The 15,079-nt window shown below is 36.8% G+C and overlaps 1 protein-coding gene across 4 annotated transcripts in view; it reads right to left on the bottom strand.

Moving 5' to 3' along the window:
* The window catches only part of MAP2K5 (mitogen-activated protein kinase kinase 5), a 233,478-nt gene that overhangs the window by 56,285 nt on the left and 162,114 nt on the right, over positions 1–15,079 (bottom strand). For all 4 annotated transcript variants that reach the window (XM_036218037.1, XM_016140982.2, XM_016140980.2 and 1 more), the window contains 2 exons: positions 2,995–3,021; positions 2,650–2,682 (listed from right to left, as the gene is read on the bottom strand). In XM_036218037.1, the coding sequence (XP_036073930.1) occupies positions 2,650–2,682; positions 2,995–3,021 (60 nt within the window). The remainder of the gene's footprint in view (positions 1–2,649; positions 2,683–2,994; positions 3,022–15,079) is intronic.

The following is a 15,079-nucleotide window of genomic DNA, read 5'->3' as shown; positions in this document are numbered from 1 at the left end:
CTTGGCTACCCTTCCAGTTCTTGTCCTGTGGTCCAAGTTTCATATTTATGATTCTGACTCCTCTGCTTAACTTTTGGTGTCGTCTAGTTAGACCTCTGGTGTCTGGCTCTGGCTTTGTTCCACAACTCCACCTCCTGTCTCCCAGACAGGTTCCCGCATTCACTTTTGGCCACTCCAGGGCTGGCTCCGGCCCCTTACTCTTGTTATACTTTGTCTTCATACTTTGCCAGGCCATGCCAGGAGGTCAAGCTGCATGCACATTATAATAAAGTATGTTACATTGGGTTTTGCCTGACTATTTTGTACACGACTCCAAATATGTTCATCTTGTTTGAATTAGGCTCCCTTAGAGGTGTTACTTTTAAATCTGACTTTTCTCTCTAACAGAAACACAGTACATAGCATCATTGAAAGCCATTTCACAATGGAGTATATCCAACACCCAAGGAGTAAAATGGCTCAAATCTTGTCTGGTTATATTCACTCAGGAATAAGAATGCTAGAAGTCAGGTGTAATGAAGACAGATAGTAAATCACTCTCTGGGATCTGAAAGGGCAGTCCTAAAAAGCTATTATAAAAGAGGTTCCCACACCTTAAAGTGCAAAGAATTACCTGGGAAACTAGTAAAAATGTACATTCCTGGGTTCCACCCCTAGAAATTCTAATTCGATGATCTGGGTGCAAGAATTTGCATTTTTAGTAAGAACTTTAAGTAAATCTGTTGCAGTTAATCCTTGGATTACCGTCTGAGAAAAACCGTATCACAGCAATGAGAAATCTGATAAAAATGGGACAAGTATAGTAATTAAAGGACCCCACCAATCCTTTCTTTCTTAGAAGCTATGAATTGGCACCTTGCCTACGGCAGGTCACCTGACCAATTCTTTCCTAATATTCTTATTACTGAACATTAGATCAGTTCCAAGACCAACTTATATTTGTTTTGGTAATGATGATGTGAATCTCCCAAGTTTTTGTAAAGAAGATACTTTAGTATGTTTTTAGAGTAAATGAGAATAGGTGTCTAAGTTATATATTTCTCTCGACTAAGGAAGAAATGCTATAAAGAAATACATGTGATTTAAGTTACATGCTATTGTCCTTCATCACACAGACCCTCCCTCCTTAGAACATCTCTCTTTGATCATTTCAAGAGGCTCAGGATTTTGCCCAAATCAAAAAAGTATTTTAAATTTAATATCAATCACTGATACTTAAAATAAGGAATGAAAATATCCATTTGATCTAGAAAACTTTCAAATTAGCTCTCCAGCAATACATACATTATTGGTGAAAAATATCTGTACCTGACCGTTCTGAGGCCCGGGAGCCCAGCGAGCATGGCAGGCTGTGTACTTGGGTAGCCCAAGTTTCCCTAGGCACGTCCCTGGGCAATCCTGGAGGGGAACTTCAGGAAAATCAGCTTATTTGGGAGGATTCTGATGGGGATAGGATGCTTTTTGAATCTAAGATGACAGAAGATATTGTTGAGCTATTAGATCCAGGAGGCCTGTCTGATATTTGAGGTAATAGGGCCTCCATTTGTTTCAGGACGATGCCTTCGGTTTTGTACCAACATGGTTTATGGCTTGCAGGGGATATATGGACTGACCGATGCAACCATTAAGGATGTTAGAGCCCCAGTCTTACTATTATTGGGATATGTGCACGCGTTTATTTTTTTCCTAGGAGGATCTTTATTTTTTCCTCCCAAATCTCATAACTGGTTATACAGATGTTTAATTGAGAGGAATAACTATGAATTACAATTTTTTTCTTTCAAACTTTCCTATCTGACTCATTTATAGCCTTCATTATAAGTGTTTTAAATATTGTAAAATTAAAGTTAAAAAAATAAACATTGCTAGTAGGCAAGCAGCCCAACTCCAAAAAAACTCACTTTAAAAAAAAATGTTAATGTTTCTTAAATTGAGAGCTTTGTGTACTATAAGACTGCTATATACAGAAAAAAGAAATTTAAAGTTAGAATAAGAAGTAGAAAAAGTTGATTGAGAGAAAAATGCAGGCGGAATAGCTCTGCAAAGGCAAAGGGACAGTGGAACTCAATGGCTAAGGATGATCAGAGGTAGGATGACGTAAACTTTGAGAATACTAGTTAAAAGCACATGAAGTTAGGAGTAAATTCTGAGAACACGCCTAATTAGGAAATTGAAGCTGAACTGTTAACCTGGAGCTTTTGAACACTTTTATCACTTTGATATGCTTTAGGTAAATATAGCAAGGAAGATCAATTTTATCCAGCTTATGTTTGCTGTTCAACTCTGACCCTTGCCTTACTGAATGACTTTAAATATCTGCTATGGGAAAAAATGATACCACTTTAATTTCCAGCTCCATCCCCATCTGGCCAGGGAGAGGATAAATTAATATTATCGTGTTTTGTCTTCAGGGCTTCTGATACCCCCGAGGACCAGCCTGTGGGGCAGTCTGTTTTGGCAGGGATTCTCGGGCAGAATCAGAAGAGCAGGAATCAGGACAAGGCCAGTTCACGTAACACAGCTCAGAGCCATACAACACAACTTGCTCTGAGGATGTTGGGCATTGTGCTTCATTAGGAAACAAAATATAAGCTTTCCACACCATTAGGAATGACTTTAGGAGTGAAAGCACATAAGACGATGCCTCACCTCATCAACAATGCACTGCAGAAGCTGGAGAGGCTGCAACGGGAAAGAAGAGAGGAAAAAAGTATTAGCCTCTATGCAATATCTTTACAGTGGAGTGGAAAGAAAAAATCATTAATGCAATAAAATATAGCAAGATTAATCAACAACAGCAAACTCTTATAAAAACACTGATGCTCAGGATGTTCTATTATTTCTAATGGTACCTAATCTAATACAGGCAGTTAAAGGTTTGCATTTTCTTCAAAATGCAATTTGCTAAGTTTAAAACAAGGCATTCAAGCATGCAAAGGAAGCAGCCATCAGGAAAAAGAAAAGTGAATTTTTTTCTGAACTCATAAAGCTTACCATTAAAGATCCCTGGTTTTTCTGAATCTGAAAAAAGGCAATATGTAATTAGCATGTCATAATCAAAATGACTCACTTGGACACATTATGATCACTGAGAGAAAATTATTGCATTGCTGGTGGCAATTTGTGGGCATGTGTTAACACAATTTACATAATGAAAATACACAAATGTTAATAGCTCGCTTCTCATTTATAGGCGAAAGTCAGCAGAATGTTAATTTCACACAACACTTTTTAGTACCCTCCAGGTTGTATTAGAATAGGGAGAAAAACCATAATCCATTTCAAAAGGCTGTTTACGATTCAGATATAAATAATGTTTTATATTGCTAGATTGTGAACACTGGGCTTAATGTTGCAATCATTGCTAATGTTATGAAGCTCACTCTTTTTAAATTAAAAACCGATTTATTTAAAATTGAAATTAAATCATAGTCAGAAATTAGAATTTTGGATTCCTGCCAGTGTCTGCTCACAATCCCCTATTTGTGAAGAAAACTTTAATTATGCGGTTGAAGTATTTGCCTTTAACTCAAGAGTAGGGTAAAGACTTCACCTTCTCCAAAGTTCCTTCAGCCCGTTTCCAGGGCAGCAATGCTCTCTGGGAAAATCAAATTCATGCAAGTTTTATACTGTTTTTCAGGGGCTAAAAGCAGAGTGAAGTAAGAAATGCCTGTTCCTGATCAACATTCTATAGGCAGGCTGCTCACATGACTAACACCAATAAACGTCTCTCTTAGAAAGTTACTAAAATGTGACACCAAATTAATAAAACATCTACTTAGTAATTAAAGTATTAAACACTTCGATGTGCACCCTTCCCTCCACCCCCCCCCCCCCCCCGCCCAATGCCTGCAGTTATTATAAACTCAATGGAGTTCCCGGCACTAAATTTCCTAAGAAGGAAATTTTCAGGAACCAAATACGATGATTTGAAGGGTCAGTTGGTTGCTGGGATAACTGGGCTCCAACCAGCTGGTAAAATGTAGGGAAAATAGTCATAGTCTCCAGTATATTTTTAATGGTATTTTTTAAAGTTCTTTCACATACATGTTCTCATTTGATCTGCATAACCACCCTGAGTTTGGCAGGGATGATCATCTCTGTTCTGTGATGAGCAAATGGGCCTCCCAGAGGATGGGGGCAGGCAGAAGTCCACAGGAACAGACTGTGGTTGTGCTGGGGCTTCTTCGACTTTTTCTCTCAAGCATCTCTGTACTCTATCTGCCTACAGTCATAACATTACTTAAAAACAATCAGATTTGCATATATACTGGGAAAGTTGATAAATTATCACTTTTGATATAAGGGTACTTCTGGAATAGACTGTAAGCTTCTCAAGGGCAGAAGTATGTTGTTGCATTCCTTTTGTATCCATATGGCTGATGAGCAGACCCTTCTACCTAGTGCTTGAGCTTTGCCATGTATTACCTCAACTGAATATGGTGCCCACTCATCACTGCTCTTGGCTCCTCAGCACCACCTCCCCAAACACCACTCTCTAAAACCTCTGTCCCAGGCTGAATGGCTTTGAGGCTACTTTGATAGATTCCAGTTAATGTTTTCCTGAGTGACTGCTTCTAGTTCCTACAGTCTTGGGGGCATCTGGATAAGCCTTTGCAGGTAAAGATTTACATTAAAAAAGAAGACAGAGCTGCTAACTACCACTCCGGAGGGGTTAAGGATTTTATTGATAAGCCATACCACCTTTAAAAGATCTTGAAAAGTCCAGGTAACTTTTCCTATGAGATACCTTTGTTAGTGCACATGGATACGCTACAGCCCCTTCCACTCTTAGTAAGATATATCTACTTCATTCAACAGGAGAGTTACTTGTAATGAACAAAAAATCAGAAACCCATTTTTGACATCCAAGAGAGTATTTTTTCACCATTTTCCAACAGTCCATAGAGATTACAACATTCTGAGGAAAACATGCAGCAAAATTCTAAGTGAGATGTTTTAAATAAATAAAGGAATGGATTGTAACACTATTCCTAGTAACATGAGTGATGTGAACCAAATGAGGTGATGGGAGGGCATTTCTTTAGGAATTGAGATCTTAGAGAATATCTACACTTTGCCTTATTTTGCGGGCTAAAAGCATGGTTTAAGATAAGTTAAAATGATACTATTTTAACGCTGGCTCTTTACTACAAGAAAGGGAGAAACAGCAACATGCAAGTCTCTTTTTTTTATGATCTTATAACTATACGGTTTTGCCCAGGTTTTTAAAGAGAGTCATTGTTGATAGCAACATACTATATAAAATTATCTTCATGAATTTTGTATTAATGTAGCAGTGCCAGTACCTGAAATTGATTCAAAATCCTTAAGATACTCAATTACTTTTTAACACTGTTACACAATGTGGTGACTTATATCTTCTATTTTCACACGAATCTGATGATGCAACATCATTGTAATTGATTCATTTTCTCAATTAAATAAAGCTACTGTGCTTTTCTTTATATGAATGCCACATAGGCCATAGAGTTAGATGTATTATCTCCTTTCTCTGTGTCAGATATATGGCTTTAAAGGCTATATTCTGCTCCTCTGTTAATTCCACCAGAAAATTTAATGCCACAGTCATATTTTTCAAATTCTGAACTGCCATGTACTCGACTGTATTTATATTAGGCATATTTTTCACTGCTAAACTCTTTGTTGCTTACCTTTTTCAAGACCACATTACTGCAGCAACCATAAAACAGATCCAAACAAAGTCAACCTCTAGTCACTGCCTCTGCTTTTGCACACAGTTCATGAAAAAGTGAAACCCCTAGTTTTATAGCACATTAAAAGTGGTACTCAGGGTACTCAATATAACATGTTAGCTTTGTGAATGCCTCTCTTTATTCTGGGTCTGCTTTCCAAATGCTTAGCTGTGAGAGCAGAGTTCAGAGGAACACAATAATATTGTTAGGGGTGATGTATTGCCTGTACCTCACAATGTATGAAATGCTGTTTATAACTAACTTGTCCAAGTCCACATTCCTGCTTGTACATTTTGCTTGTGTTGGGTTTTCTATGTCTAACTAGTACTTTGGGACAATGAACAGAACAATAATTGCTCCAGTTATATACTTTGCTAATCAGTCTCTAGAACTAGTAGCTTTTTGATACACTCATTAGATGAACCTCTTCTCTTTTCTGAACATAGCTTTTGTCTTTTTCCAGCCCTTAGCTCCAAGACTTTAAGCTATACTAATAAGGAATAGATAGATATGTCTCATTCTGATATAAGACAGATCCTTATGTGTTTAAATGAGGAAGAATGACTTCATAACAGACAAGCATAAGTATCAGGTCTTACTGTATTACAGCAATAACATTTATCATATATTTCCTTGCAAGGACTATATAGCTGGTAATTCAAAAAGCTCCTATAACACGACTTAAGACTTTGGAAAATGATCCTGGAAAGGAAATTGCCAATGCAAAAGTTTGCTTGTAGGGCTTCAACTATTTAGTCAATGACTCTGGTAATAAAGAGCAACACTGGAAGTTTCACATTATGCTTCTACGTCTGTAGAGGTACTTTTTACATACAGTGGTAAAACTGACTTGGTTACCAGTGCCCTTTTATGCAGAAGCACAATCGGAACACTAAAATGAACCCACCTACGTAACTTAGAGAAGACACCAGCTACAGCTTTCATTTTCTCTTTTACTCTCTGAAATTATGGCTTGCCCTGCAGCTCTTGTCTGAGAAATTTATGTGTGACCTAGGTCAGATCTTCCAATATCAGTTGACAAATTTTCTCTCTACATATTTACTGTTTTTCAAGCTTGTGTTATTTTCCTCTTAAACAGAGAAAAGAAATATAAAATTAAATCAGATGGTTGGAAGTTTTAAAGAATATCATTTTCATTTGTTGTGCTACTGGCATCACATTCTAGCTTTTGGTGTTGAATTCTTCTTTATTCTTTTATTAAACTTCAAATTCCAGGAAGTTTAGCAATTTTATAAAGACTCTCCTTTCAAATCAGATGCATTAAGCTAAATATAAACAGGGATTACAATAAAACAAGAATTTCATACTCTAAATGAAGAATGACCTAAAGAATTTTTGAAATGGAAGGGACTTTAGAGATGATCTATTTCAATCTACTCATTTTGCCGTTAGTGAAATTGAGGCTCAGAGCGGAACACTGCCCAAGGTCACAGACAGAACCTGGCCTAGAACTGCTGACTCAGGAGGTGGCCTCGTATGGGGAAAATGTATAAACTTTGGAGTCAGAAAGACCTCCTGGAATTCCAGTCAGGTCCCCATGGCCTCAGAAGCTCCCTCCCTTCACTGGGCTCAGGGTTCTTGTCTATGAAGTGAAGGGTAAATTAGAGGGGGCCCAAAGATTCCTCAAAGGCAGCTCTTCCCATTCAAGCACCATGATTTTTTTCCCTACCTGAGGGAAAACTGGTACAGGCATTCAATCTAATTTTATCTGGCTCTGTGCTGGGTGCTAAAACTCAGGGATACACAAACTCCAATCCATTATAACTTGGAAAAAAAAGTTCCTGAATCTCAAAAGACTTCAATGATAGAGAAAACAAAACAAAACAAAACAAAAAACACTTCCACAAATCCACAAGCTGAATATACAATATTGCTTAGTACCACTAATTTAAAGAGCTCTCAAAAAAAAGGAGTTTTTTTTTTTAAAAAAATAACAAAATTTACACTAGTTAACTACAAATTTTTGCAAACGGACATTTTTAGATATGATTATAAAACAAAATAAATGAATACTATATATTTATTATTTCTAATATAAAGTGAACAAGCATAATTCAGTTGTGCCATCCTACCTCCCATTCATCATCGACTATCAGATTAAACTCATTTTTTCCTTTGTGTATTTAAAACTGACACAGCTCATGTCCTACTCCACATACGTGTACAGGAGCCATGATAAATCATCCTCTGGGCAAATACAAGTTTTAGTACTTAGAACATAAATTTTGTGAGAAAAGCAGGAGCTTAGAACCACAATTCAAAATGATCAATGTGAATTTACAAAATCAACATTTCCCCTAATGGTACAAGGTCTGGCCAAGGAGTCTATTAAGCACTTTTCTTTGGAAGATTTTACACTTTTTGCTTTATCAAATTCTTCTCTTTTCTTTGTTCTCCAAAATGGTGGTCTTATTTCAGAATCTAGTTTAAGAGGGTGATGGTTGGGGGAGGAGGTGTTGTTTCTTCTGCTGACCATTCCACTCCCCATGGTCAAATAAGTCTACACTAGCAAAAGTTTTTCTTTTCTTTCTTTTTTTTTCAATGTGTCAAAATGTTTGAAAGGGTTTTTCTGGAGTTATTTGGTTTGCATCTCTATTGGCTTAAATCCTCCACAGCCCACAGAATCCAGAATGATGCTAGTGATCACCTAGTCCAATTCCTTGCCCCATAAGGAAATCTGCTTTATAATATTCCTGACCGACAGGCATCCTGTCTTTTCCTAGAAGATACTAGAAGACATCCAATGATGAGATTCCAATGATACTATGTTGCATAGCTTAAATTTTTTTTAAAAAAGTTCTTTCTTATTCTGAGTCTAAACATGTCTCCCTGTAAGACAGAGCAGTAGTGATTAAGCCTAATGACAGTTCTTCACATATTTGAAGATAGTTGTCATATCTCCACAATGTTTTCTTTCCCGAAAGAACATCCCATTTTCTTTCTATGATCATTTGCTATGTTTGATTGCCTTCTATCCTACACCCTCATATTAGTAATGACACCCTAACAACATTCCTCTGCTCCCAAGCAGCCCATGTGCTTCATGGGAAGATGGCTTCACTTCCAGCTTTAGGGGTTGGGTATGTGGTTCAGGGTTAACTATTCAGCATTATCTAAGTCCCCTGGGCTCAGGGAGTTAAACGGGTCCAATCAAACATCAGTCTAGGGTCCTCGATCACTTGTGGGAAAGAGATCTGCTCTTTTCCACTAAACTAGGAAGCAGGTAGCACTGAAACCCCAACAGCCATTCTTGGTCTGTGAAGGGAGCAGCCTACTAAGAATATAGTCAAAAGTGACTTGTTGAATCAAGCTCTATGAAAAATCAGCAATTCTTGGGCTTTTCCGTCACACAATTCAATAAATTCCCTCTTTTGTTGAGGTAGCTCTGAGTTAGGTTTTTTGCTCCCTGAACTAGAAAACTGCCTAGAAGGGCCCAGGCATGATTTCATTTTCTCTACCACTGTGGTCATCTTTCTCTAAATGTGGTGCCATATGTTCATGGTCCTCATAAATGATGACACCCACACCTGAACACACCGTGGACTGACTGGTTTAGATCACCTTGTTCTGGACACTATACACTACTTAGCAGAAAGTTGTGGAGGCTGCTAGTACATTCACATTTTTGATAGGCATATCACATAGTTGGCTCAGCTGAGAGAAAGAGAAGTCCATAAGTCTTAGACTGAAAAGAATCACTTCTTTCTTGTACTCTTCTATTTCTTATGGGTTTCTTACTGACGGTATGTGGGAGTCAAAGTAAGTGAATGATTAAACCAATTACAGAATCTAGACAAGTCTAATGAAATTTCCACCTGTTGCCTCTCCCTTGCAACAGAAACTGCATCAGCCCTTTACTTGTCTGGCTGAGAGGCCTGCCCAACACCGAATCAGAATCATACTCTTGGGGCCTGGAAGGACCTTAAAGGTTTAAAATCTAACCTAGCTCTCTGCCCTGGTCTGATCCTTGAGTCCCCTCATTACAACCCTGATGACAGGGTCTCCTGCTTGAATGCATCAGTGATGAGGAGCTTAAGTCTTATGAATGTCCATTCTACCTCTTGTTCCAGTTCTACCTTCCCGACAGTATGAGTCCGTGTCTTTTCTTCAATGGGAACCCTCAAATATCTGAAGACAACTATTATATCTCCTTGGAAGCTTTTATCCTTCAGGTATTAATGCTGGCAGGGTAAAGCGGGAATATGAACGTGGAAGAAAAGAAAGGGGACTAAATAATGAAAGTCTAAGGATGTGTACTGATTCTTAGTTTCTCCTGATTCTAAAATCTGCTGTGCCAACAACATGCAAACATAAGTAAAGTTAGACCAAACCATTAATTAATTGACACATATATGTTTATCAAGTACTTACTCTATGCCAGGACCTGTACCAGACTCTAGGACCCAGAAGATGAATAAGATACAATAGTTGTTCTGCAAAAACTATGTAACTTATTTAAGGTCACTGAAACTTAATGTCAGAGCTAAGACTTAAGCACAGGGCTGCACTCTCCTCTAAATGCCACTCAATATATGGATCAAATACAATTCCCTGGATTCAGGGCACTGTATTTCTGACAGTTTCCCCCAACAGGTGACGTTTCTGGGCATTGCTAGGAAGATTTTCTTTTTTTCTTTCAGAGCTAAGACTCCACATATCACTGCATTTATTATTATTATTGTTATTATTATTATTTACCATGTTGTGTTTGACAACATTGTTTGGCCTGAGATTTTGAGATAAACTGCAATTGCAGCCAATATGTGGTTCGTCTGGGACCAGGATGGAAAGGATCGTGAAATACATCACATGTAACCATGTTAATTAACAAGTCTTACTAGCTGGACTGTAAATGAAATTCAAAACAGATTTAAAGAAGTCATGGGTCTAAAATAACCTGAATAAAGTTTGACTTCTGTTTCAGAGTTTTAGTTCATATCTCTAATATTTTGATACAGGTAAAATTAGGTTTTAGTACACCCCAATTGGTGACAAGAAAGGTGGGTGAATGTATGGAAAAGAGGAAGAAATTGCTCAAATAAGATGAAAGGAGACCACAGAAATATCTGGTCCAGCATTTTCAGACTCCACTTACCAAACAACTCTTAGTTCCTAGAAGGTATTACTTAGATATATTTTTAAAATTAACAGATAAAAGCAGAAATACTCCTATGTTTGTGTGTGTATGCACGTATGCATGTGTTGAGGAAGTGGTTTCCCACCTACTCTATGTCCTATCTTTCCATGATTTTGCAAGTTACTGACCTAGAACACCTCCATCATTTTCCGGATGAGGAAACTGATGTCTGAAAAAAACATAAGGTCAAACAACTAGAAATGCCAGGGCGAGAACTTGGGTTAGCTCTATATGTCTGTTTGGGGCAGAAGCCATATATTGACAATATTTTAACTTGTGACTTGTTGAGCGTGCCATTTGCTGCCTCCTGGTCCCCTCTTCCCTGAGCCATTGACTGTTTCCCACTGCCTGGCTATAAAGAAGGCATAGGGTTGTCCAAAGAGCAGGGGCTGGACTGAGGCCTTTGGCTGGAAGTCTTCTTTTGTTTACTGTATTTTACCAAACTAGAAGTAAGACCACAGCAAAAGTCTTTTCATGCCCATAATGGTGCTCTCTATGACCTGTTTCTAAATAGAAAACAAGAGATTATTCTATCCCTCAGCTTTTCTTGCCTTCTCTCCATGGCGGCCACCGTCTGTAGACCTGACAGTATACAGCACAAGAGTCCACACTTGGTTCTTCTAATTGGTTGCTTTAGTTTCCTACAATTCCTTGGAGATGACACTTTTGGCTCTGTGCATAAATGGACAACTGCCTCTTTTCTTAGCTCCTTCCTAGTTAAACATCTAAAAAGCAATCTGTGTTCAAATAAAGCTTGGCCAGGTCTGCCCCTTTTTAACTTAGATGCCAATGAGCTCCTAGCCCTAAATCTATCCAAGTTTTCTATACTGAATGGTGATAAGTGAAACACTGGAATACAATAAAAGTCTATTGCTGCTGCTACTACCACTGTTGACTACTTCAAAATTGTAAAAGAATCATGGTCCCCAGTTACTGGACTGAAAATGACTAGATTCTGTATATAATTCTATATACTATGATTGTGATTGTGAATGATAAATTATAATTCAAAAAAGAAAGGCTGTAAAGGAAGGCTCTTATGGGATTAGAAAAGTAATTTATTTCAGTCCTATCCTGTGTGAGACACGGTCATATATTTTCAGAGTTACAATGGTAAATCCCTAAAGTACTTTACGGAAATATAAATACTAATATTACCTTGCTCTTGTTTACCACCTTATATTTTTCAAAGTGCTTTCTTAGGCATTATCTTATTTGATCATGACAATTCCGCCCTTTCCCTCACCCCTAAGTAGTCTAGAAAATGTCCTGTAAAGTGCCAAGTCAAATTCAGAGCATAACAGGGAACCTCTCAAAGGTTTCTCTTTTACCTGATGATTCTCCTTTGGATTAAAATGCCTGGAAAGTTCTTTCCCATGCTTCTAGCCTCCGAGCCTTAGCTCAAGCATCACCTACTCTGTGAGACCTTCATGACTTCTTGAAGTGAGCTGACCTCTTCCTCTTAAGGGCAGAGCATAACACCTCTTGAAGGGTTCCTTTCACACTGACTGCCGTTTGTCTAGGGTTTTCTTCCCACTGGATTAAACTCTTTGAGAGCAAGGGCATCTGTTTCATTTCTGTACTCCCAGTGTCAGGCACAGAGTACATGCTCAATGAAAAATATATGTTAAATTAAACTGAAATGTATGTCATACAATAGTTCAGAAGGTGATATAAAATCAAGCCCTTGGGGTTATCCTTTGAAGAAAAAAACAAAACAAAAAACAAAAAGAAAAGATAGGAATCGCTAACACTTAGCTAGCTAACTAAATATACCTCAATTGGGGTATTAACAAGTAACTAACCTTTAATAGAAAATTCCACATTTCTAAGCTACCCACACTTTGAGGATGATTTCTCTTCTATTTCTGCTCTATTTTAAAGATATACTAGGTACAAACAAACAGAGACTCATGGACATGGACAATAGACTAGTGGTTACCAAAGGGTGGTGGTGTGGGGAGGAGGGATGTAGATGGGGTAAAAGAGGTCGAATATGTGGTGACAGAATGAAATTTAACTATGGGTGATGAACACACAATGCAATATATATATGCCTTACTGTTGAATTGTACACCTGAAAATTATTGGATTTTGTTAATCAATGTCATCCTATCTTTGGCATAGGCTAAGCAAATACATTTATGAGACCTTTTGACAAGTATGACATAGATACTGGGAGAAGAATTTGACACAGGCAATTAAAAACTCCCTAGTAAGATGCAAATGTGTGTAAGTAAACATCTTCGTATCACTTAAATTTCACCTTTGCACATTATATAACATAAAATCTGATTTTATGGCTTGAAATATCAGTATATTTTAAACATTTACATCCTAAATAATGAAGAGAAAAATAAATAATGAATTAAAACATGTAGGCCAGAAATCTGTTCAGGGAAAAAACTGCCTGCATATTGCTTTTTTGGTGTTTTATCAAGTAAAGATGAGCATCTGAAGTTTGGGGTAATTACCCATTGCTGTTTTTATTCTTTGATTAGAGAAATTACACAAAAAATTGGATACTTAGAATTTACTAAAATCCTTGATGTTCTGAATTGCAAAAAGTTCATGCAACAAAGAATAGATTCCAAACACCTCTTTACAAAGAAGGCAAACTTTTTAGGAATTACTGAGCAATCTATTGTCTAAATTTAATAAAATAGAAAATTATGTTAAACTATCAAAATTAGAATTAGTAACAATGTAGTCAAAGGTTTTTACAACATGAATAAAATTAGGTGTAAAAATTCTATAATTAAAAAAAATTCTAGAATTTGACACCAGCTTTTAAAAAGTGTTTAATATTTTAAAAAGGTTCTCAGAACATATGTTTTCTACTCTATTATGGGACAAATACTCTATCCAGAGCACAATTTATTACTACAAAATAAATGAATGTTTAAAAGACAGTCTGTCAATTAAAAAAAACCCCACACATTAAAATAGCAGGTTTCTAAGCCAAGTTAAACAAAATATTTTCTCCTTGACAAGCTGCTTACATTTAAATGAAAACAGGGTAAATTTGGTCAATAATATGGATTGCATATAATAAAAAGAACCTTAGATCATGTTAATACAAGGATCAGAAAGCAGTAACTTCAATTAAAACCACCCAATTATTTAGCAAACTTTCAGATACAGCAAATAAATTAATCTGTTTTAAATGAAAGTGCTCAGATAAGTAGCTTGTTGACCTATGAGTCTCACTAGTAGCAATCACAGCAAAGTGAGAATCTGCTGAAGCAAGGCAAAGCCCTCAAATCAAACAAATGATATTAGTAATCAAAAAGCATCTGCAAAACATACTTCCTTGGTTAGTGGCAGAGGATTCTGACCAAATGCCACCTACAGCTTCCCTCAGATTTTGATGTATAGTGTGAAGGGGGTAAACATATTTCTCTTACGAACGACTGGGGTATTTTGCTTTTAACAGGATATTTTTATTTCAGTACTATCTTGTGAAAAAGACCAGTCGTTATACTATTAAGAATGCTCGTCTTTCACTTAAAATCCTCTATTATCCACTTACGTTTAACTTGTATTGGGATTTACGAATGCCTCTTTGAGACAAGTAATATGTCATCATTTTGTTCAGCTAACAGGCCTGACAGACTCTGTCTCCTTGAGTTAAGAACAGTAGATCTCTATTTCGTACATTGGTGGCAAAAGCTGGCTGAATAAATGAGAATTAGCCAATTGGTAGTAAAGGTTTTTAATTCTAAAGATCCAGACTTTCCTTTTACCTTAGCCTTAATTATTCTATTTTCCCAGATGATAGTATATTTTTTCAATAAAAGTGATCTCTATGTATTGTAATAATTTGAATGTCATTCTTATGTATTTTAATAAATAACATCACTATTCACTATATGTCTTGTTTTTGATCCTTCTTACTACTTATCATCTTCTTTATTTGAAACAGATTTTTAACAGATAATCTTGATCTTACAACAATATCTTGCTTGCATTTTATTCAAATAATTCTTAAAAACAGCTTAAAAAGCCGTTTGGAATAACATCAAGCTTGCCATCAATCAAACGAAAAAATTCCGCTGGCGGTTGTATAAACATCAGATCAAGTCTGATGTCTTCAAGGATTTCAGAGTGAACCATAAAAAACTCCATTAACTTCTGACAAAGAATGCAAATTAATCACAACATGGGGTGAAATGAAATTAAAGGCTCTTTTCTAATCAATGAC

Source organism: Rousettus aegyptiacus, unplaced genomic scaffold (assembly GCF_014176215.1).
Source record: "Rousettus aegyptiacus isolate mRouAeg1 unplaced genomic scaffold, mRouAeg1.p scaffold_m13_p_3, whole genome shotgun sequence".
Lineage (NCBI taxonomy): Eukaryota > Metazoa > Chordata > Mammalia > Chiroptera > Pteropodidae > Rousettus > Rousettus aegyptiacus.
Note: the sequence above shows the minus strand (reverse complement) of the source record. Positions and strands in the feature narration are given on the sequence as shown.